The 24,130-nt window shown below is 38.5% G+C and overlaps 1 protein-coding gene across 9 annotated transcripts in view; it reads left to right on the top strand.

Moving 5' to 3' along the window:
• The window catches only part of FAF1 (Fas associated factor 1), a 294,589-nt gene that overhangs the window by 257,355 nt on the left and 13,104 nt on the right, over positions 1 to 24,130 (top strand). For 6 of the 9 annotated variants that reach the window (XM_045584584.1, XM_045584585.1, XM_045584588.1 and 3 more), the window contains 4 exons: positions 5,005 to 5,085; positions 6,153 to 6,230; positions 12,417 to 12,629; positions 17,131 to 20,358. In XM_045584584.1, the coding sequence (XP_045440540.1) occupies positions 5,005 to 5,085; positions 6,153 to 6,230; positions 12,417 to 12,629; positions 17,131 to 17,271 (513 nt within the window). In that variant the 3' untranslated portion in view covers positions 17,272 to 20,358. Of the gene's footprint in view, positions 1 to 5,004; positions 5,086 to 6,152; positions 6,231 to 12,416; positions 12,630 to 17,130; positions 20,359 to 24,130 lie in introns of those variants that run through there. The other 3 variants (XM_036447942.2, XM_036447941.2, XM_036447943.2) reach the window with 2 other exon arrangements.

Raw genomic sequence — 24,130 nt, 5'->3', positions numbered from 1 at the left:
ACATGTGAATTCATCTCTCTGTTTTTAAAGTCCTACAATGGGCCAACTTGAAATTTCTCTGTATAAAACTTTTGATATGACTAGAATTTAAAATATAACCAGTTAGTCTAGCACTTAGGCTCAATCTTTGATATAGTAGGTATCAAACCTATTTTTTCAGGTTTGTAACCTGAAAGAATGTGCAGTGTTGTTTGCCATAATCCTTATTTAACAGTTTTTGGATAGTTCATTAATGATTTCACAGGAAAATCAGTTTAATAGATATAAACTTATAATGCAAATACCTGTGGAGTCAAATACTCACCCACTGTTCAATTTCTAAGGATCTACAAAGTATCAAACACTGATTAGGACTCAGGATACAGAGTTAACAAGGAAAAGTTTCTTCATTTTTGCTTAGGATCTGAAAAAAAGAAGTAATCATGTGAATAGATAATGACAACTCTACAGGATAATATCAGGCTAGAGGTACAGATCCATTCCTTACCATCTTGCTCTTCTCTATGGAGAGTCCAATGGTAATGAAATAACCTAAACCGCGAAAACTGGTTTGGCTCAGTGGATAGAGCATCAGTCTGCGGACTGAAGGGTCCTGTGTTCGATTCCTGTCAAAGGCATGTACTTTGGTTGCAGTTATGTCCCCAGAAGGGGGTGTGCAAGAGGCAGCTGATTGATGATTCTCTCTCATCGATGTTTCTAACTCTATCCCTCTCTCTTCCTCTCTGTAAAAAAATCAATAAAATATATTTTTTTTTAAAGAAGAAAAGAAATAACCTAAATCTATATTTGTTTTTCCTATTCAGTTCTTGCAACAAGTGAAAATAGTATGTTCCTTGCAGCAAATGGAAACAGTTTATTGAGTAAAGTCATTCCATAATATCTCCTACACTGTGTTTGCAATGAAGAAAATTTAGAAGGGAAAAACACAATGAGCATGCTTGTTGAAAAGAAGTGAAATGGTAGAAAGCTCTAGATGAGGTACCAGGTAACCTGCCTTCTCACAAACTGTGTGACCATGGGGAAATCGTTTTAACTTTCTGAGTCTCGGTTTCCTCATCTCTAAGTGGGAATAAAAGTCCTTTTGTGCCCAACTTAATTATTATATCACATGTGAAAGTGCTTTGTAAACTTTGAAATGTAAGACCTTAAAGGATTAAAAGTCTTAGGTAAAAGTATAGGTTTGGGGCTATTCATTAATACTACATTTTCCTCTGCGAATACTTAGTTAATGGTAGCTTTGATTAACAAGAAAACGAGCTTTTTACATAATGCTGCAGTGATAAATTAGGCCTAGGAACATGGAATTCATTGTAACCATTGAGTGGATGAGGCCTTCTAAGTCATTCCTGATCTCATTAACAAAATAATTATTTCAATCTGGAACCTTAGTACATTTCAAAGCACAGTTCTACCATGTGTTCCTCTACTTAATTCTCACAGCCTGAAAGTATAGCAAACTTAGGGGCTGCCCTGGACTCTCGTTCTAAAGAGCCTTCCTACAATTAGCCCCCACAACCTGCAACTTAGAATTTGATTATCTAAAGGCAGATGAATTACTTTAGAATAAACAGAGTAGGTTCACCAAATAAACAGAAAGAAAGAGAAAAATATACCTTTTTGGAATTTGATACTCCAGAAAAATCAAAGTACTCATGAGAAAAATCAGAATTTTGTCAGACTTCTGAGACTTATTTTACAGTGCAGCATAACTTTATTTCTAAATTACATATGGTGCATAATATGTGCTTAGGACCTCTAATGTTCTTACTTTTGGCCCTCAGAGCTCTGGTACATAAACAGTGATTTGGATAGAGTACAGCAGTCAATCAGGGAACAGTGGGAAGATGCTTCCTATAATTGTTCATACCTTCCTCTGCTTCCCCTCCTCTACCAACGCCAATTTATTTCCAGAAAAGTGCTGCTATTAATGAGTGGTGATTTGCCCCAGGCCCTCCCGGGCAGTTTTTAAAAGAAATCCAGAGAAATTCAACTCTTTGGCCTGAGGTTACACATTGAGTTATTAGAAGGAAGAGGACTACTATTATTAGGATGATGATGGTGATGGTTAGGATAAAATTTATCAAATTCCTACTTCAGTCCCCTATGCTATGCTAGGTGATATGTATTCATCATTCATTTTATCCTTCCAATAATCCAGCAAGAAAGTATTTTTTCTACTTTAGAGATAAAATTGATCAGTGATGAAAGAGGTGAAGAAACTTCAAGGACACAAATCCCAGATTGCAAGAGGGATGTCCAACTGCCAGTTTAGGCCCCATCCCTGTGGGGGGCCGAAATTCAAGCACGGGAAGGGGGGGTCCTCAGCCTGGCCTGCACCCTCTCCAATCTGGGACCCCTCAGGGGATGTCCAACTGCCAGTTTAGGCCAGGCTGAGGAACATACACCCCCGCACCCCCGCGGTGCACGAATTTCATGCCTCTAGTAAGAAATATACTCACATAGATTGGCTGGTGTGGCTCCGTGGTTGAGCATCAACTTATGAACCCATTTGATTCCTGATCAGGGAACATGCCCAGGTTTTGGGCTTGATCTCCATTAAGGGGGCATGCAGTAGGCAGACCATCAATGATTCTCATCATTGATGTTTCTCTCTCTCTTCCTCTCTGAAATTAATAAAAATATTTTGTTTTTACAAAAGAAATATACTCACATCAAAATTGCTAATCTTCAGAATACTCGGAACTTCAGATGTGTAACTGTTGAGCACTGATAATTCCACTATTTCATCTATCAAATATGTAATGAATGCCTGCCATGTGTAAAATAGTATTCTAGATGTTATACAAGAATACAGAATTCTTCCTATGGGATCTCATAGCTTAAGGAGGGAGCAGTAAGTTAAATATACAAACAAGTGAGTACAAAGCTGTATAGAGCAGTTACAGTTATGCTACAGATGAAAAGCTCCATTGGAGGCTATTAGTTCCAAGCAGTCCAGCTTCTCACTTTAGTGTGACAAAGGATGTTTTCATATTAGGCAGCCAACCCAGAGCCCAGGCAGCACCCGAGACCCATTCCTGAACCTGCTTATTCAGCTGTGCTAGCTCTACATAATCAACCATGTATTTCTAGTTACTTTGTCTGATGTGTCCTCTCAGATTTAGCAAGAGGGTCCTTCACAAAGACATTCTTTGTAGGACGCAGCACACGTTCCAGGAGGCACATCTACAAGTTACGGGAACACAGTTAGACATGAAATGATAATCACAGCACTTGGGGTTTCTAAAAGTTTAATCATATAGAACAGTGCAGGGATATTATCCAAGCAGTGTTCTCTAAATCCAAAAATTAAAGATGACTGTGAGCAGGACAGTTGGGGAGACAAGACAGAAAAGAGCCCTGGCTGATTTGGCTCAGTGGATAGAATGTCGGTCCAAGGACTGAAGGGTCCTGGGTTCAATTCTGGTTAAGGGCATGTACCTCGGTTGCAGGCTGGATCCTGGCCCTGGTCAGGGAGCATTCAAAAGGCAACCAATAGATGTGTCTCTCTCACATCGATGTTTTTCTCTCTCTGTGTCTCTCACTTCCCTTCCTCTCTTTCTAAAAATCAGTGGAAAAATATCCTAGGGTGAGGATTAAGAAAAAACAAAACAAAAGGCATTAAAGAAAAAATAATAATTGTTCCTTATATTTTGTTCCAACATATATTTTCCCTAGCATATTTTTTCATTATGGATAGTATAGCAATTAGCTTCAACATTTAAATCTTATTTTTTTACTTGAAAGATTTGGAATTAATGAAATATTACTATTCATATCAGAGTTTGTGAAATTAATTGAATCATTGAAACTATCTATATATAAGGTGTATGAAACTTCAGGGAGAAGTTCAGACTCGAATTAGAAAGAGCACCTAAGACAGTGCTGAGCATATACTCAACCTTGAGTGAGCATATAATGAATAGGGGAGACAAAAAGTTACGAAGTATTAAGTTAAACCATATGAAATTTCACTTTTAATGTCAAAATAGCTAAACATTTGTGACTTTGTTATTCAGCCTATTAAACAAAATGATCAAAAAGGTCATCTATAGTCTGATGTCAACATGTATTTATTAAATTTAACCCTTTGCACTCCGAACCATTCTGGACATTGGCTACCAGCTACTCGACGCTACTTTGCGGCTGACACGTGCGTTGAGTTAACTCAATTCCCCGTAATCACTAATAAACTGCAATGTCCCCCCTGAGAGGGGACAGCGGAGTGCAAAGGGTTAAGTACATATATATTGACTATACTCTAGAATTGAATAAATGAGAAGTTCTGACAATTGAATTAACTTTTAATTTTGTATGAAATTGCAATTTAAATGTAGGCAGGTGGCAAAATTATTTCAGAAACTAAAAATATTCTAAAAGATCTAGAGAACTTCTCAGTTATTCACACTTCATGATTGTGATGGTATTGAGGAAATACTTATTTGGTAACCAAGCTTTAGTGGTGTGGTATGGACTGAAGTTAACTAGGACTTTGCTTTCAGACTCTCCCTATGCTGACCAGGATATTACTGCCAAGTCCTTTATTTCTTTTCCCTTCCTTAGTCCTAATGCTGACACTCTCCAAGTTTATCTTAGAAAAATCAGGTGGAAAAACAAAGGGAACTAATCATTGTAAAAATGAACTGTCAGGTGCTTTACTAGACAGTTTATATATTATTGCATTTAATTTTCACAATAACCCTATGGGACAAATATTATTTTTATTTTATAGTTGGTAAAACTAAGACCTAGAAAGGTTAAATAACTTGTCCAAGGTCCCACACAGTTTGTTAATGGTAGAGAGCTAGTCTTCAAACATTCTTATTTTCACTCTATACCATGCTACTCATCTTATTGTTTGCTTATTTATATTTTATGCATCTTAAAAGTGTCTTGTTTACTTATAATAAATTCACACATGAGTAAAACAATGAGATTGCCATTTTTTTTCTTTTAAAAATGTAATATGGTAAAATACATTTAAATCTTTTTCTTTCTTTTAAGGATGAACGTGAAGCAAGAGAAAATGTGAAGAGAGAGCAAGATGAGGCCTATCGCCTTTCACTCGAGGCTGACAGAGCAAAAGTAGGTTTGGTCAATGGACTTCTGGGATAAAGAACTCAAACCTAAATATTTTTTTCATTACTTAAGTGCCAGCCCTTTTATCACTTTGATCCCCCCAAAAATGTTGGGTTTGCAATGGAGAAAGCTAGATTCAATTAACAGAAAGGACATAATTTTATCCCCTGGTCCTTGAAGTATGGTATGGTTCATTTTGACAAGATAAAGTTTGTTGAAAATCATAAAAATAAAAACAAAATGGGCATATTATTTGTTTTATTTTATTTTTAGTGAGTCTAGGGTACAACCTAACAATTTTTAAAAAGCTTTCAGGTGATTCTAATGTGCAGTCAGAGCTGAGCACCACTCACTGATTTATTTAATGGTTTTTGAGTACCTGCTTTTGCACTGGGCATCGAAGGAAGGTAAAATGAATGAGTCACAGTTTCTGCCCTCAAAAACGTGGCAAAGAATAGATTAAGTAAAGAGCACAGATATCTACAATATAACACTTAGGCAAGGATTCTAAATGTCATAAGGAAAGCACTAAGTTCTATGAGAATTCAGTGAACGAAGTTCAATAGAAAGGTTGTTGGTGTTTTTTTTTGTTGTTGTTGTTTTGTTTTGTTTTTTAGCTTTTCTGAAAAGCCAAGAAGTGAGAATGGACTGGGGAGGGATGAATAGAAGAGGCTGTATATGTGAACTGGATGAGGAGGGTTGGGAGAGAAAAAGTAATATTTGTACCAAAGGGTACGTGGTAGAGGCTGACATGAATAAAGCCTGATATTTGGGTAAAGGAAACATAGCCAAAAAGACTAGAAAGGAAGATGAGACAACAGTTTTAATGAATGTGACATTACTCAGAGCTACCTAGGTATTTGAATAGGAACCCAACATGAACAGAGAGAGATGCTTTGTTGTTGCTTTCATTTTTATTCTAATTCCAGAGAGAAATACTTCTATTACTACAGTGCACCTCTGGTCATGCAGGGACTTAGCTCTTTTCTTTTCTTTCTTTCCTTTCCTTTTATTTTTAAAATTTTTTTAAAAGTGTTTATTGAGTGCTGGCTCCCTTTCTCTTTTATCAACAGAGGGAAGCTCATGAGAGAGAGATGGCAGAACAGTCTCGTTTGGAGCAGATTCGAAAAGAACAAGAAGAGGAACGTGAGGTATGGCACAGTTTGAAAATGTTATTCAAAAGCTAGGTTTGTGTCCTCTGCATTTGATACTGTTAATGGTTCTTAGAACTTCTTTCCACTATGAACTTTTGTCCATACTAAAAGCCCAGACTCTTTTTAGTATGGACAATCTTATCTTTTCCTAATCTGTTGTATAGAACTCTTCAAAAACTTGATCTTAGACTAGATTCATAGGTTTCTATTCCTTTCCCTTCTTCTTGCCTGACAAATACTCCCATTCTTTCTGGATATTATCTCACCCAAAAAATACAGAGATTCTATTGTCAGCCTTTTCTTTTTTTAGCTTTTTTTTTTTTTTTAATCTTTATTGTTGAGAGTATTACAGATGTCCCGTTTTTATTCCCCTTTGCTCCCCTCCATCCAGTTCCCACCCTGTCCCCGACCTTCACCACTCTATTGTTGTCTGTGTCCATAGATAATGCATTTATGCATGTAAGATCTCTTGGTTAATCCCTTCCTGCCCCCGCTCCTCCTTCCCTCTGAGATATTTTATTCATCAGTTTACTTTGTTTATTAGATTTTTTATTTGTTTATTTTCATTTTTAGATTCACTTGTTGATAAATATGTATTTATTGCCATTTTATTGTTCATATTTTTTTCTTCTCCTCCTCCTCCTCCTCTTCCCTTCAACATTTCATCTAATATTGGTTTGGTGATGATTGAACTCCTTTAGCTTTTTCTTGTCTGTGAAGCTCTTTATCTAACCTTCAATTCTAAATGATAGCTTTGCCGGGTAGAGTAATCTGTAGGTCCTTTCTATTCATCACTTTGAGTATGTCTTACCACTCTCTCTGACCTGTAAAGTTTCTGTTGATAAATCAGCTGACAGTTGTATGGGTGCTCCCTTGCAGGTAGCTAACTGCTTTTCTCTTGCTGATTTTAAGATTCTTTCTTTGTCTTTAATCTTTGTATTTTAACTAGAGGTCCGGTGCATGAAATTCTTGCACGGGAGGGGGCGGTCCCCTCAGCCTGGCCTGCAATGACGACACCAGGGTCCTCCCATCCAGGAGTTCATAGTCTTGCAAAAATAGAATTACAATACCACATGTAAAGTTTATTATAGAGGTCTGCCTTAGTGTAGTGAAAACAAAGAGAAGGGTGTTAAATGACTTTCTATGGCGGCTTCACAGAAAATAACTTTTTTGTAGACATGAGATTAATAGCAAGATTCACTTATGTAAAGAGGAAGCCTGGAGAGCCCTAACTAGAACTGAGGAAAACTCCACTAGTCATCATTCTCAGAGAATGTCACCTCCTACTTACTCAGCTAATGTTTTCTTAACAAGAACTGTGCTGATGCCGAAACCAGTTTGCCTCAGTGGTAGACTGAAAGGTCCCAGGTTCGATTCTGGTCAAGGGCATGTTCGTTGGCTGCGGGCACATCCCCGGTAGGGGATGTGCAGCAGGAGGCGGCTGTTAGATGTTTCTCTCTCATCGACGTTTCTGGCTCTCTGTCTCTCTCCCTTCCTCTCTGTAAAAAATCAATAAAATATATTTAAAAAATTAAAAAACAAAACAAGAACTGTGCTGAGCACTGAAAGATAAACAAGGAATATAAAACATTTTCTGCCTGCCAGAAGAGATTACATCTTGTAGAGAAGATGCAAAATGTATACAAGTAATAGGAAGTCAAGAAAAATGGGCAAAATAACATGAGAAGTAAAAGCGAAATACTTAAGGAGTTTAAGCACAAAGTAAAAATCAGTTACAGCTTTGAGAATCAGACAACATATCAGAAGAAGTGATATTTGAGCCCAGTATTCAAATATGTGTAATATTTTACTGTTTGGAAATCAACGTTTACTCGTGTTTAAAGACTTATTGAGTGCCTATCATATATGTACAGGTCACTATGCCTGACAAACCCCAGTCTCCCTTCTCAGTTATGGAAGGTAGAAAATACTTTGCTGAGTATCATCTGTATCTCAAGTGTTCTGCTAGCTGCTTTATATTGCTTACTCATTGACCATTAAAACAAGCTTACAAGGCTAGAGATTTCTCTACAAGTGAGAAAAACTGGAGCTCATTGGGAAGTCACACATAGCCAGCACACAATAAGTGCCTAGCATCAAACCTCAAATCATTGTTCCCTACTTTAAATCAGAACTTAATGTGATATTTCCTGGTTTCTCCTCCTGTTCTCCCTTAATCCACCTGTCTGCTTGCTTTCTCTTTTGACATTTCCATGCACAATATAACAACAGATGCTACATTATTACCTGAACCCAACCAATTTTATTTCAGGGGGGAAAAAAGCAAAACAGTAGCTCATTACCCCATTCATTGTACAGGCATTGTCTGCTCCTCAGTGTATCTAGTCTCCAAGGCTTTTCCCCAGAATGAAAACTGACCTCAGATATCCCACACCATGGATTCAGTGTGGGAAACAATGAAGAGATATTAGATAAAAGTCAGCAATATTGATCTAAATACTCAAGTTTTATTGGCAAGAAAGAAAAAAAAAACTAGATCAGTAGCTCAGTTTGAAATCTACTGGCTAAAAGCCTCATGTAAGTAAACATTGTTGAAAAACAGTGATATAAAGGACACTTCCGTAGCCAGTTTGGCTCAGTGGTTGAGCATTGGCCCATGGACTGGAAGGAAGGAAGGAAGGAAGGAAGGAAGGAAGGAAGGAAGGAAGGAAGGAAAAGAAATCAATGGAAAAGATAGCCTTGGGTGAGGATTAACAAAAACAAAAAAGACATCTATACTCAAATAGCAGCCTTAGTAAACATCACTGTTCAACTTCAATTTGGTTTGCTCATCAAGTATAATTTTTATCTGCATTTTAGGTCTGTAAGAAAGCAAGGAAACCTGCTATAAGTTGAAAATATGAACCGATCTTGGACTTCAGTCAATGGTTGCGTGGGGTTGCACTAGTTAAAAAGTCCTACTCTCTCAGTTTTTACATGGAAAAGCTGATACTCAGAAATGAAGACATAAGAAATGTAATCTAGCCCTGGCCGATGTGGCTCAGTTAGCTGGGCATTATTCCGTGCATCAGGAGGTTGCCAGTTCAATTCCTAGTCAGAGTGCATGCCCAGGCGCTGGAACATGCAGGAGGCAGCTGACTGATGTATGGATCTCACATAGATGTTTCTCTCTCTTTCCCCCTCCCTTTCTCTAAAATTCAATAAAAAAATCTTTTTTTAAAAAACAAAGACCATATAACTACAATAGAATTTAATTTTGATATACATAGCATCATATATTCACTGGGTTATTAATATATGACAGCATTACTAGAATAGTTTAATACTTGAAACTATTCAGCTGAAACTCATTGTTGACTCAAGACACCAATCCTATATAATAAAACCCTAATATGCAAATTGACCAAATGGTGGACCGGCTATGATGTGCACTGACCACCAGGGGGTCAGTTGCCTCACATTTGCACACTGACTGGGAATGGAACCTGCAACCTAGGTGTGTGCCCTGAATGGAATTGAACTTGCAATCTTTTGGTGTATGGGACAATACTCAACTAACTGATCCACCTGGCTAGGGCCCATTCCATTTTAATGTTAATTTATCCAATATTCTACAAACTTTTAAGTCATTTCTATATAGGAAATGTATATATTTTAAATGTGAATAGTTGTGTGTAGGTGTGTTTTGTAAATGCTATTAATAACCTTAATTTTTATCCTAGAAAGGAAGCAACTGGGTTGTGTAATATCTCTTTCCTCAATCTCAAATACCCTAACCCTTCAGTAAAAAGGGAGAAAAAAAGGAAAAAATTAAATTACCTTTTTTTTCTATGAAGTTATTTATCACTTTAACCTGTTAACCGGGGAGTTCCCTTTTCAATTATGCAACTTACAACGGGCACATGCTCTTTCACTAGGATGTGTCAGTACATCACGCCCAGTGGATGTAATTTCATATTATTATTTTTTTTTATTTATACTGAAAATAAATGAAAAGACTATGAAATATATATTTTTTCATTTATTTATATATAAAGCACAAAGGAAAATACGAAATTACAAACAAATAGAAAAGAATACAAACAAAAAAATGGGAACATCAAATTAAAAAATTATAAATTTTACAAACAATTATAAAGATTACAAAAAATATATTTTTTTTATTTCGATACACAATAAAAAATATAAAAAAGTTAACAATTACAGAACAATAAACAAAAGCACACAAATAAAATAGAAATATTGAGTTTAAAAAAATTAAAATATAGGTGTAAAAATTCAAAACTCAACTTCTGTGTGATATATTTTAAAACAATTGTTGATACATAGTGCTACCTTACAATCCGGACGCCAGTATGTAGATTCTTTCCTAACACCTTTTTTGTAGCAAACTCGGCATTTCCTGGATTTAGTTTTTCCTATATCGCTTTTCATTTATTCTGGAAAATGCCTTTCAACTAAGCGTGATGGTTTAGAACTGCTTGTTGATTTCTTTGGGTGGGTTTTCACTATGTTGTTATCTACCAATTTCTCTACACACTCTATCAAAAAGTGTAATCGGTCCAAATGACCTTTATCTTTTTTGTATATAATGTATGCATTGAAGCAGCATATAGCAATTAATCGTAGAAAAAAATTTTTTTTATAAAATTTTTTTACCCTATTACGTGCAGCTGTGTAAGCCACCATAACTCCATCTCCCAAATCTACGCCGCCCATATTCTTGTTATAATCCAGGACAACATTCAGTTTTTCTTGCCTTCTTCCTCTCTTTTCAATCATTGTCTTTTCGTCATTATTAATAGAACTGAGCATCAATACGTCTTTTTTATCCTTCCATTTTAAAACCATAAGTTTGTCTTTGAATCTTACTATATGTTCATTTTTCTATAATTTTTTTGTTTTTATTTCACTGGGGATTCGGACTTTGTTTATCCTCATTGTTCCAACAATGTCTGGATTGTTTTGACACAAGAGTTCAGCCAAATGAATTGACGTATAGAAATTATCTAAGTAAATCCTATACCCTTTATTCAGTAAGTCATGTGTTAACTCCAAAACAATTCTTATTGAACACATCCACCACTCTCACTAGCGAAATTATACTGATTCCCTCCGTGTCTTAAATTCATGTCAAGACATGTATGGATGACTAATACCTTTGTTGTTCGGAAATATACGTCCCGCCTGTTTCAGGGCGCAACATATATTTCAAGGACGTATACATATGTCCTACCCATACCCAATATTGTTTACGTTTGATGTATTTATACGTCCTGCTCCGTTAACAGGTTAATAATTTGTGTCACCCTGGCCAGTGTGGTTCAGTGGTTGGAGCGTTGGCACACATACTCAAGGCTCACAAGTTTGATTCCAGGTCAAGGGCACATACCTGGGTTGTAGGTTCTCTCCAACCAGGTCCGGGTGCATACAGGAGGCAATGTGTCTCTCTCACATTGATGTTTCTCTCTCTCTCTCTCTCTCTCTCTCTCTCCCTCTCCCTCTCCCTCTCCCTCTCCCTCTCCCTCTCCCTCACTCCTTCTCTTCCACTTCCTCTTAAAATTAATGGAAAAAATATCCTTGGGTAAGGATTAAAAAATAATAAAACAAGTTGGAATTTATTTTAATTAATTGCCCCTTGGGATAATACAGGGGCATGCAGGAGACAGCTGATCAGTGATTCTCTCTAATCATTGATGTTTCTCTCTCGCTCTCCCTCTTTTCTCTAAAATCAATAATAATATATTTTTTGAAAAGTCACTTTGGAGCAAAAAGTTAGGTAATTATATATATATATATATATATATATATATATATATATATATGTGTGTGTGTGTGTGTGTGTGTGTGTGTGTGTGTGTGTGTGTGTGTATATATTTTTTTTAAACCAATCAAAATTATACCTTTTGTGTGTGTGTGTGTATGTGTGTGTGTGTGTGTGAGAGAGAGAGAGAGATCAGTAAAAAATATACTTATTGGTGTGCCACAGAATTTTAGTAGTTGATGTGTGCTGTGAGATGAAAAAGTTTGAAAATCGCTGGGCTAATATTAAGAAAGTGAAAAACACATGAGTTTGTTATTCAAGCGTTAGGCTTGGTTAATAAGTGGGAAATAGCTTTTTTATGAGTTTCTAGAAAGCAGCAGCTTTTTTTCTAATCTCTCCCCCACTCCTCACAGTCTCACCCATTACATAGTTTAACACCTGGTTCTTGCTCTCCTTAGGCCATTCGGCTCTCCTTAGAGCAGGCCCTGCCTCCAGAGCCAAAAGAAGATGCTGAGCCTGTGAGCAAACTGCGGATTCGCACCCCCAGCGGAGAGTTCCTCGAGAGGCGTTTTCTGGCCAGCAATAAGCTCCAGATTGTCTTTGATTTTGTAACTTCCAAAGGATTTCCATGGAATGAGTTCAAGTTACTGAGTACCTTTCCTAGGAGAGACGTAAGTTCCTATGCCTTTCTTGAAAAGTGTGTCCAGATGGGAGATGTACCATCATTAGGGCTGGATAAAGTAGTCCAGGGAAAGTCCAATGGTACAACCTTTGGGGAAGGTATGGTCTCTCAGGGCAGCAGACATATGCCCAATAGCCTACGCTAGAATTTAGGTACTGGTGTGGCATTTTTTTCCTAGCTATTTCCCCTGTTCCAGCATTCATACAGGCTTTCCTCAGATCTCATCTTTCTAAACCTCAGAACAGATCTGAAAATTGTGTGCTTAACAGTCTAACAGAGTTAGATCAAGGTCAATGATTATATAGGTTTACTGAGAACAAGTCTTGTTAGAACAAGAGTATTTTGTGATTTGATAGTTCTTATTAGCCTGGGAAGGCAAGGAGAGTAACCTATATTCACCTGTGTATCTGCATTTCAGCAATATTCTTAATAGTCTCTGATAGTATTCTGAGGCAAAGTAGAGAGATAAATCTACAGTTAGGTGAATTTATTGCTGATTAAACAGTGGTGACCACGAAGTGTTGACTAAGAGACTGCCCTCTTCCTGGAGGGAACCAAGAAGTTTTATATATAACCCTTTATTACTCACTGTGCTTACTAGCAACTTAAATGAAGACTGTCAGATTTTTGGATTATGGAACAGAAGATTCAATAAAACCTTGAAATATTAAAACAATAGACAAAAATGAACCTGGAGAAATATTATAGAAATGTAGAGAGATTTACGCATTAAGTTTAGAAAATCATTTGCTCATTTGGAATGAAAATATCATGCTTTAGCAGAGATTATAGTTGAATTAAGCTGACTACCTAAGTGTCTTTTCGTCTGACCGGTAGCTATCACACACACTGACCACCGGGGGCAGGCGCTCAACACAGGAGCTGACGCGAGAGGCACTGGCCATTTAAAAATAAATGGCACCACGGACCTGGTACTGACATACCAACACTCGGCTTCCCCCAAGTGGGACATAGGCCCTACCACCACCTGAGAGCCACTCCCCACCCCACCAAATCACAGCCAATGCTGCCAAGACCCCATGGCACAAAATTTGGCACCCAGCCCAGAAACAGTCACTGTGGGTGCCAGGTAATGACATCACGTAGCTATGCCCAGCTTCCTCTCCCTAGCTACTAGTCTCCTTAGAGTTTCTTCAGCCCAAGAACCAACTTGCTTTATAGCCAGGTGCAAACATTTTACAGTTTAACCAAATGTCTGTGAAGCGTTTTCCGTGCCTCATCCCATTTGATCCTCACAGAAGTCCTGGAGTAGGTAGATAGGAGATTCAGTAGAATCCTATCTTCTTTTCATTAGCAAGATGCGAATAGTGATATTAAAATATTTCTTCTAATTTATTTCCCTTCAATATGCATGAGTCCATGCACTGGGACACTAGGACATAAATAATGTGTTTTGGCTGCCAACAAAAAGCTAACTATAATTTTAGAGATGTAATATTATAATTCCAACAAAAGAGTCACTTGATGGTTCTATTCAGCTCTCTACTAAGATAAACTACCTCTGAAAGAGTCCTTATTCTATGCTAAAGCATTTCTTTCTTTGTTTTTTATCCTCACCTGAGGATATGTTTCCGTTGACTTTTAGAGGATGTGGAAGAGAAAGGGAAAGACAGAGAGAAGCATCAAAGTGAGAGGAACACTTTGATTGGTTGCCTCCTGCATGAGCCCTGATCTGGGCCCCAGCCAGGGAGAAGCCTGAACCTAGGTACATGCTTGATCAGAATCAAACCCAGACCCTGCTGTCGGCAGGCCAAGGCATTATCCCCTGAGTCAAACCTGCTAGGGCAGGATATGGCATTTCTTAGCCCTCGAGCAGCAGACCTTCATTTTTTTTCTCCAGAAGTTTTGTGGAAAATTAAGAATATTACCAGTGGCATGCAGGAAGCTTAGCCAATGTGCAATCAGAAAAGGTGTTTCCTCTATAGTTCACACCAATCGTGGGCTGGGCCGAAGCTTTAGGCCTGGGCAGGGACCCTCCAACTCCCTCTGATCGCTGGCTCTGCCCCATCCAGGCCTCTGCTAAATGCTTTCGGCCTTGGGCAGGGAACTCCAGGCTCCCTGTGATCACAAGCTCCACCCCTGTCTAGGCCTGCCCAGACCTAAAACTTCTGGCTGAGGCTTTTGGCCTTGGGCAGGGGACCCCAGCTCCCTGCGATTGCAGCCTTCATTCCTGCCCCCTCGTTCTGATTGCAGGCTTGGCCCTGCCCAGAAGCCCCCTGGCTCAGGCCCTTCCCAGGCTGCTCTGGGCCCAGGTGGCCTTTCCTCACAGTAACCTGGGTGAAGGATGTTCCTGGGACACAGGATCTGGACGCTTATGTATGCAAATTAACCACCATCTTTTTTTTGTTTTGTTAATTTGCATACTCACTCTGATTGGCCATGGGCGTAGCAAAGATATGGTCAGTTTACATGTTTGTCTGTTATTAGGTAAGATTGTACCTGCACAAACATGCCCAAGGGAACAGATGTGTGCAAATGCTGTGTGAACCACATGTCCAAATACCTTAAATTCTGTCAGTGTAGTTAAAATCTAAATGTGTGAAGCTTGGAAAAGAACTGCTGTTAAGGAATTCAAAATTAGCCTCAAGTTTTACATCTCACCTTGGAGAACTTAACAAAACTTAGGAGTTAAATTAAACCTTTGTTTTGTTTTTTAATTGAGGTACAATTGACATATAACTTTATATTAGTTACGGTGTACAACATAATGATTCGATATTGGTGTACATTGCAAAATGATCACCACAACAAGTCTAATTACCATCCATCGCCATACAGTTACAAAACTTTTTCTCATGATGAGAACTTTAAGATCCCAGCCCTTAGTTATTTTTCTCCTCTTCTGGGTCTCATCTGTAAAATGGAAGTGCTAGAAAAGATGGAGTCCAAGGACCTTCTGACTCCTAAAGTTAAACTTCCTTTCAAATTAATTTTTAAAATTGACTATTGGGGATAGGGTAAGGGAAGCAGTCTCTTAAAAGGATCTGTGTTTATTATGATCAGTGTTAATGACATCTTCCCACAGGGTAAAAATGTGGACTGTGGGAAGTAGGGGAACTGTGAAGTGAAATGTAGAGGATTGTTGGGCTGCTACCTGCTTGCCTTGAACTCTACAGACCAAGAATGAGGTCTCTTTAGGGCAGACTGTTAAGTGTCAATAGAGGATCAATCACATAGTCTTAGAGAAACTTTACTCTTGATTTAGATCTTAATCATGCATACATTGTTTTACACTGATTTTATTCGTCTCATCTCCCATTATTCCTTTCCCACCTGACCCCATTTCTACGTCCATCCCAAGGGCAACCTCCATCCTCATCCTAAGGGCAGTTTAGATTAAGTTTGCCCCAGTTACCCAGAGAAAAAGTCTAAGCAAATTTTTCTTCTTATAGGAGAAATCAAGAGCTTCCCAGTATACAGCATGGGTCTATTTTATGGTTTTTGGTCAACCGGAAATTACCCACTACCCAGTGGGTTTTTTTTTTTTTAATCCCACTCTGATCATTCCCTTTCTCACTTAAATTTGGTAGCTCCCTACTGCCCTAGATAAGTATAGACACCTTAGAATGTTTTCAAAAATTCTTCACAATCTGGTTCATACCTACCTCTCCCAACTTTAACCCTGCCTCTCATTACTTACTTCCATTACGAGGAGATGAGAGATTGCTCAGTATTCACTAAAGACACAAGAGACTCTCGTGCTTCTGTTCCTTCTTTCTTGGATATCCACCCTTCCTGCTTTTGCTGGCCTGTTGGAACTCATTTTTTTAATGTGCAGCTGAAATGTCATCCTCTCTGGGAAGCCCTCCCCTTCTCCCAAGCTCTTCCCTATGTACTCATTGCTGTTTGTACATTCTCTCTCGTAGTACTTGTCCTGTTTTTCTGTAATTATTTAGAGAGACTGTCCATATCATCTTCATATCTATTCCCATTGGTGCCTCACCCACAAACATTCAGTTACTGTGGTTGAATGTTAATGACCTCAGGTCTGATCTGAAAGCTCTGATTCCAGGGTAAACTAGAGAGGTTGTTTCAAATAAGAAGAGATGCCCTAGGCCCACCCAGATTCCAGACCCAGACCTAAACCCATAAAGCCCACCCAGGACTCATTAGACCTCCTAGAGCCAGGGGTGGGGTGAGAGTTAATGGCCCTTCATCCTTCTCTGAATGCTATCTCAAGTCAAATGACTAGTGTTTTTGCAAGGCTATTCTGTAACAGCCATCTGTGTCTGCAAGGATTAGGATCTAATTTGTAAAAGTCATCTTAAATTACCACCAAACTAAAGACTGTTAAAAAGCACATCTTAAGACTCACCTCTTTAATAACAAATAACATAAGACTTAGCTCTAGGAGTCTTATTGTGTCTTCAGCCTTTTCTCCATAAAGCAGAGCCTGGCTTCTCACCAAAGGACTTGCTAAATGCTCTTCTGTACCTCCACCCCCAACCAGAACAACACTTTATGCTAAGATTTCCCAGCTGTCCAACTACTTACTAAACCGAGCACTGGGGAACAACCAGCAGCATAGCCTATGGCAGACATGGGCCTTCCCTAGAAAATCTGATGGTCAGGATGCTGGGAACATTGAGCTGTTTGTTTGTTTTTGTTAATTTCTCCATTTTGCTAATAACTGTTACCAAGAGAAGTGTAGCATTCACTTCCAGAGTTTGGTCATTGAGCTCTGCCTCTTGGATATGTTAGAGCCATGTGAACATCAGTGGCCTATCTGCCTTCCCCAGGCATTATAAGGGAGTTGGTAGTGAAGCAGCTGAGTCCTAAACACTGAGGAATGGCCCTGACCCCACTACTCACCATGCCTAGGAGCCAGAGTAAGAAGCCCCTGCTGCCCCCCAGTTGCCCTCTAGACACACAGTGGTCCGGGGACATTCAGTGTGGGTTTTTCAGTATCCCCCAACCAACTCCTTTCCCACCCATCCCCTTCTTCTTTCCAATCCTGTTTTACCCTTTTTATACTCTTCTTCATTCCACTCTTTGCTCCTCGTTTTTCTAACCCACAATTCTTTCCCTCCCTGCCTTCTCTTGGTTTTTTTCTTTCCTCTATTCGTATCTGTGTCACTCAGAGACGCCCCACCTGCATGGAAAGTGAGATCTTTGTGTATAAAATGCAGGTAAATGGGAAAGGAGGGTGGTGATGGCAGGATGCTTCGGATCTGTGACCTGTGCACCTTGTGACCCATGTAATTACACAGCCCCTGTTTTTGTCTCAAAAACATTCTTCCTTTATATCTACTAGTATAGCTATGAAGCCAAGTAGAAAAACATATACTCAGAAATGTGATACTCAGCATTTTAGGTGTATTCTAAAATAAAGAACTGAATGTACTGGTATTTATTTTTTCCCAAGCTAAGGAAACTAACACGTAGGTGTTTTCTTTCTCCCTCTCAGGAGAGTTCGTATAAATAAGCTTTTGGCAGGGTTTTCAAAGAGTAGACCCTCATTAAGGGTTGTTTAAATGAAGTGGAGGAAAGCCTTACAAACTTATGGTATATATCTGCCTTTATTACACTAAGCACTAACCTCAATATGGGGAACACGGTGCTGAAAATACATGGTTCTTACCCTTGTAGAACTTATAGTCTGTATCTAGAAGCTACTGCGGATGACATTTTACTTCACTGATAATACAAGGATATTTTATTTGCTAGAATATATAAATAGTTTAATTTACATTTCATTCATGTATTTGTTCTTTTATATATAGCAAGGTATTTGCTGAGTAACCACTCTGCCAGCCTCCATACCAGACACTAATGGTAAAGAAATAAAAGAAATTGTTACTGACCTTGAAGAGTTCACATTCTGGTTAAAACACACATCTGAAATAAACGCATTCCAAATTGTACTCAGAAGAATAGGTAATTTCAGTCTGCAGTGACAAGGGAAGGCATTACAAAGGAAATGAAGCCTTGCACAGAGAGATGGTGATTAGGTTGAAACACAAACGCATAGTTAAAAGTTTGAGTCATGCTCTGGCCAGTGTGACTCGGTTGGTTGAGCGGTGTCCTAAGCACCGAAAGGTTGCCAGTTAGGTTTGGTGATTCCCTAGCAAAACTTACAGTATTTGACATATAATAATACTCACAGCTATGATTTATTACAGCAAAAGGATACAACACAAAATTAGCACGGAGAAAAGGCACATGAGGTAAAGACCAGGGGAAACCAGCCACAAGCTTCCAAGAGTCCTCTCCCAGTGGAATCACACCGGATGAGCTTAATTCCCCCAGCAATGACTTGAGACAATACATGTGAAATATTGCCAAGCAAGGAAGCTTTTTAGGGACTCAGTACCCAAGATTTTTATTTGAAGCTGATCATGTAGGTACCCTTTGACTGGCACATACCAAAATTCCAGAATTCCAGAAGGAAAGCAATTGTTAAGCAGAAACTATAAATACTTTAAAAACAAAAACAAAAAAAGACATGAAATGACATGAAATGTTATTAAGTGAAAATCAGTTTAGGCTTAATGAGCCACTCTTACCAGTTCTGGGAAAGGTAGAACCCCTCCCCGCCCTCCAAACCCAAGTTCACAAATGCCAGCCAAGGACCAACAAGCAAGCCTTTCAAGAGAATGGCTGTTAGGCATACTATTTTGACACATATAGTTTTATTTTTTAAGATATTCACATCTCAGATTCACTTCTGGGATTTACTACTGGAAATGTAAATGGAACTCTGTAAACTGGGGAACTTCTAAGCATTTGATTTTGCCTCTCACCCTGGCTCATAACATAACTGAGTTCTGTAATGAAAGGTAAATGTACCTTCAGAAAAATATTAATAAGCACCCATTAACCTTGTATTCTCAAAGGAGACTTTCAAGAAATCCTGAGGGAAACACAATCCCTGGATATGGTCATTTCTTAGTTTCTAAAGTGCCAACATCTTCTATGTAAATTTGCTCCGAATCTGCTTTGTTCTGCTCAGATTTTCTGCAGTTGTCCTTGAGACCACAGCCACTTTTCCTCACAGAGGGAGAATGCTTTCTTAGACTGGCTACTTAAAATAAAGGGGAAATTGTTGGTATTTATTTTTCCTTGCTTGTCTTAAGCAAATATAAATCAACACTGTAAGAATGATTTATTTAATATAATACTACCTGCTCTTTCGATCACATTTCGTAGGCATTGTAGCCTGAAACAATAGCAAACATAGGCTATGGAATCCAATGGACCTGACTTTGAATTCTGAATCAGCTCTTCATAGAGTGATCTTAGAGAAATTACTTAATCTCTCGGTAAAATGAAAGTAACAATACCTACTTCAAAGGCTTGTGAACATTAAATGAAAGAATGAATGTGAAATGTTTAATACATACAACATTTAGCATAGTAAGAATTTAATAATTGTAACTGGTATGATGGCAATAGTGATTATTTCTCTCCCCATCCCCACTTCCTCCTTCCTCTCCTGTTTTGTTTTGTTTTGTTTTAATAGGACAAAGAAATCAAATATTAACTGTTTAGAAACTACTAGCTTTCAAGTAAGGATATCAAACAGTGTGCCTTACATGCCTGAAAACAAAAAGGTTCAGGGTGGTTTTCAACTAGAAATATTAAAAGTTTTTTAGCAACTTGGAAACCAGTAAAGCTTCACAGAAGAAACAGAGTTTGAACTATTTTTTTAAAGGAATAGTAAAAAACTACTCGGCAATAAAAAGGAATGAACTCAACACATGAAACAACTTGGGATCTCAAGGGCATTATGCTAAGTGAGAAAAGGCAATCTCAAAAGGTTGCTCACTGTATGATTACATTTACATAATATTCTTTAATTGACATAATTATAAAGATGGTGCAGGTGTAAGGAGTGGGTGTGACTCTACATTTTAGGGTTTTATTCTGTGTCTTGATTGTGGTGGTGGTTACACAAATCTGAACAAAATAAAATCACAAAGAAATATTCACAGACCTAGACTCAACTGAATACACATAAAAATTGATGAAATGTGAATTAAGGCCTATAATCTAGTAAACAGTATCATACCTGTGTCATTTTCAAGGTTTGATATTATACTACTAGAGGCCCAGTGCAAGGATTCGTGCACCTATGGGGCCCCTTGTCCTGGCCTGTGGGGATCGGGTCATAACCCAGCTCTCCGACATCCCCTAAGGGGTCCTGGATTGCGAGAGGGTGGATCTCAGATGCACCCCAGAATTGGGCTCCTTCCACTCTGGTTCTGGGTGTGTTACCTGAAAACTGTAGCTGCCAAGTCACCACAGCTTGGCAGCTCCTGCATTGAGCATCTTCCCCCGGTGGTCATTGTGCAGTGTCTGCCCTCTGGTGGTCATTGTGCATTATAGCTATTGGCCAGTCACTTAGGCTTTTATATATAGAGGTAGTCATATTTAAAGGAATGGCCATTTGTCAAGCAGAAGTATAAATAAAACCATAGGAATATAAGCCAATGTATGTCTGGGAAATTGCACACAGTTTGCTACACTGGAATTTAGGATGTGAAGTCAGACATGGAGGGAAGTGAGATAGGAATTGAAAAAATAACTGAAGAACTTTCTATGCATTAAGACAGTAATTTTCAACCTTTTTCATCTCATGGCACACATAAACTAATTACTAAAATTCTGCAGTACACACACAAAAATATATTTTTGCTGGTCTGACAAAAAATAGGTGTAATTTTGATTCGTTCACACTGGCTGGCTATTGTGTTGGCTGTTATCACTGTTTTATTTTTCAATCTAAAGGAAAAGAAATTCTTTTACAGCACACCAATGGAAAAAAATCATTGCACTAATCCAGCAAATATTATTTGAGCACCTGTTGTGCGCAAGGCATTGGGGTACAGTAGTGACTAGGCTAGACAAGGTTCTCGCCCTCACAAAACCAATTCTGGTGGAAATCTGATCTAGTAGTTAAGGTGGGTATTAACCCTTGTAGTAAGAGAAATTTATGCTTAGAACTGCCAAATAGCTAATGCAAATTGACTTAGCTAATAAATAAGTTTCAGAGCAGTGGCTCCACCTAAGTCTTTTGATTCCACATTTTTGCCTTTTCCCTACTGCCTCAAACTTACTGATTATTTTCATTAGGAAGGATTAGAGTAGGAAGACCCTAGCAAAGGGATACCAAATAGGACTATTGCAGTAGACAAGAAGGTGATTGTGAGCATCTAAACTAAGATGGCGATGATGGGGTTAAAAAGAAGGCAACCGAATCAGGAGGAAGAATCCATGGGATTTGGTGATTTTTTAGCTATATCAGGAACAAGGAGTTGTTAAGGGTGACTTAGAGATCCCAACCTGAATGACTAGAGAGATCGTAGTTCATGTGCAGAAATTAAGGAAGACAGATGAGGAGATAGATTCACTTGAGGGTTTGTTGAGCCTGAGATGCCAGGAGGAAGTCTAGGTGGTGCTTTCTAACAGAGGATAAGGAGATTTAAAGTGTGAGAGTGGCCATCACCAGAAAATGCCCCTGGAAGTGACTGGGGCGGATTTGAAGGAGATAAGTAATGGAGCGACAGTGTAGGCTAGTGGTTAAATGAGTGGGTTCTGGAGTCTAGACTGAATCTCAACTCTGCCATTTCCTAGCTCTTGCTACAGAGGTATTGAGAGAAAGGTGGTATTATGTAAGAAAACCCATTATTGTATGCTCCTGACCACATCAAAGGAATACATAAAGGAGTTTTAAAGTGTATTTGAGGTGATTAGAGCCATTTCATGGAAGCTGCATGGAATTCAGAGTTAATAAAATTATCTTCTGCCCCTTTCTACCTTATTTACAAAGAACTTGGTGTGATAGAGATTGATGACAATGAATACAGCCATTTATTTTTGTGCCTATTATATGCATAATCAAGTATATTAGTTCTCTGGAAATAGGTATTATCCCCACTTTATAGTTGAGGACACAGAAGCTTAGGAGAGCTTACATTGAGAGGTTGCACAATAAATATCAGTAACAGTATTTGATTCCCAAAACATAGGAGCTTTCCCCATACCATGCTGAATATAAGATGTGACCCATTATGGATAGGTTTGTTGATGTGTTTAAGTCTTTATAAACCTACTTATTTTGCTTCAGAACTTAATTTTATAAGGTGTTTATAAAGCACTGTACCATTCAGAATGCTATATCAGAAATCAAATAAACTTTTGAAGGCTGCATGTACAATCCCATCTGCCTCCATTCAGCCATAAATAAAAAATCATTAGTTCTGTGCTCAATATGCCAGGTGCTTCTGCAGACTAGCTTTGCTCACTTAAATTTAAGTCTGTATAATAACCCCACTGTAAATACAAACAATTGTATATGTGCAGATTAACCTTTTCTTCACACCCCTTGTAATTTTCAAAGCCAGTGGAGTTCCAGAGTGCATTAGCACATGCAGCAGCATGCCCCAGCCCCAGCCCACTTCACCCACACCACACCTGCTCTTCCCCCAGAACCTGGACCTCAGGCTTTAGGTTTAATGTCTACTCTTGAATCCCAAACGTGAAGATTCTTTTGGCATTTCCAAATTTACTTCACTTTCCTTCCTCTCGTTGGCTATATGTGAGAGCCTTGTGTGAACAGGCCTTCCTCATGCATGGATATTAGACTGTGAGAACTAGAAAAGACCCCTGTTTTATAGATTTAACAATCCAAGATGCAGATAAGGAAAGTAACCTGATCAAGGAAAATCAAATGACGCCAGAACTAGAAATGGCCCAAATTTACAAATAGTCACAAAATGAAGGTAAGATATACATTTTGTAAACAAATGAATTGTAACATCAAATCCAAATTATTGTGGATCATATCTAATTCACCTGAATACAGAGCCTGCCACATAGTAAGCAATAATATTGGTTCATTGTTTGTGAAAGTGTACGTCAGTAAAATAGATGTAGGAAAGACTTGTACACATTAAAATGAGACACAAAGGAAAAGAGGAACGTAGAGACCGTAGGACTGAGGTAGGTGTTTCCCTTCCTCATGCTCTCTATTGTAGTCCTTTACTTTTCTGAATTGCAGTGGGTCGATTTCCTGTCTGCATCCAGCCCTGGAATCTACATTCCTTGAGGCCAGAAATATTGCCTGTTCACTGTTGTATCGAATGTCTGACACAGTTTCTGATATCATAGTAAACATTAAGGAAATACTTGTTTAGTAAATAAATGAGGGGGGGGGGAACATTCCTACCTATTCATGCATTCACTGTTTTTGTTTTTGTATTTTTGTTTTGTTTTGTTTTGTTTTGTTTTTGTATTTTCATCTCACCAGGCAGAAGCTCATGGTATCCTCATGACCTGAGGACAGGCAAGAGGGGGGACCACATTGTATAGTAACATTCACCCTCACTTATTCCTGGTATTTCCCTTCCTCGCCCATTTTCTCCCCCTCCCCCAGTCCTGTAGTCATGAGAAGAAAACCACAAAGTCCAGAGCAGGTAGGGGCCATGGCATCTGGAATCTGAGCTCTGGAAGTCTCCTGGCTGGCTA

The sequence above is a fragment of the Pipistrellus kuhlii genome, unplaced genomic scaffold (genome assembly GCF_014108245.1).
Source record: "Pipistrellus kuhlii isolate mPipKuh1 unplaced genomic scaffold, mPipKuh1.p scaffold_m20_p_2, whole genome shotgun sequence".
Classification (NCBI taxonomy): domain Eukaryota; kingdom Metazoa; phylum Chordata; class Mammalia; order Chiroptera; family Vespertilionidae; genus Pipistrellus; species Pipistrellus kuhlii.
Note: the sequence above shows the minus strand (reverse complement) of the source record. Positions and strands in the feature narration are given on the sequence as shown.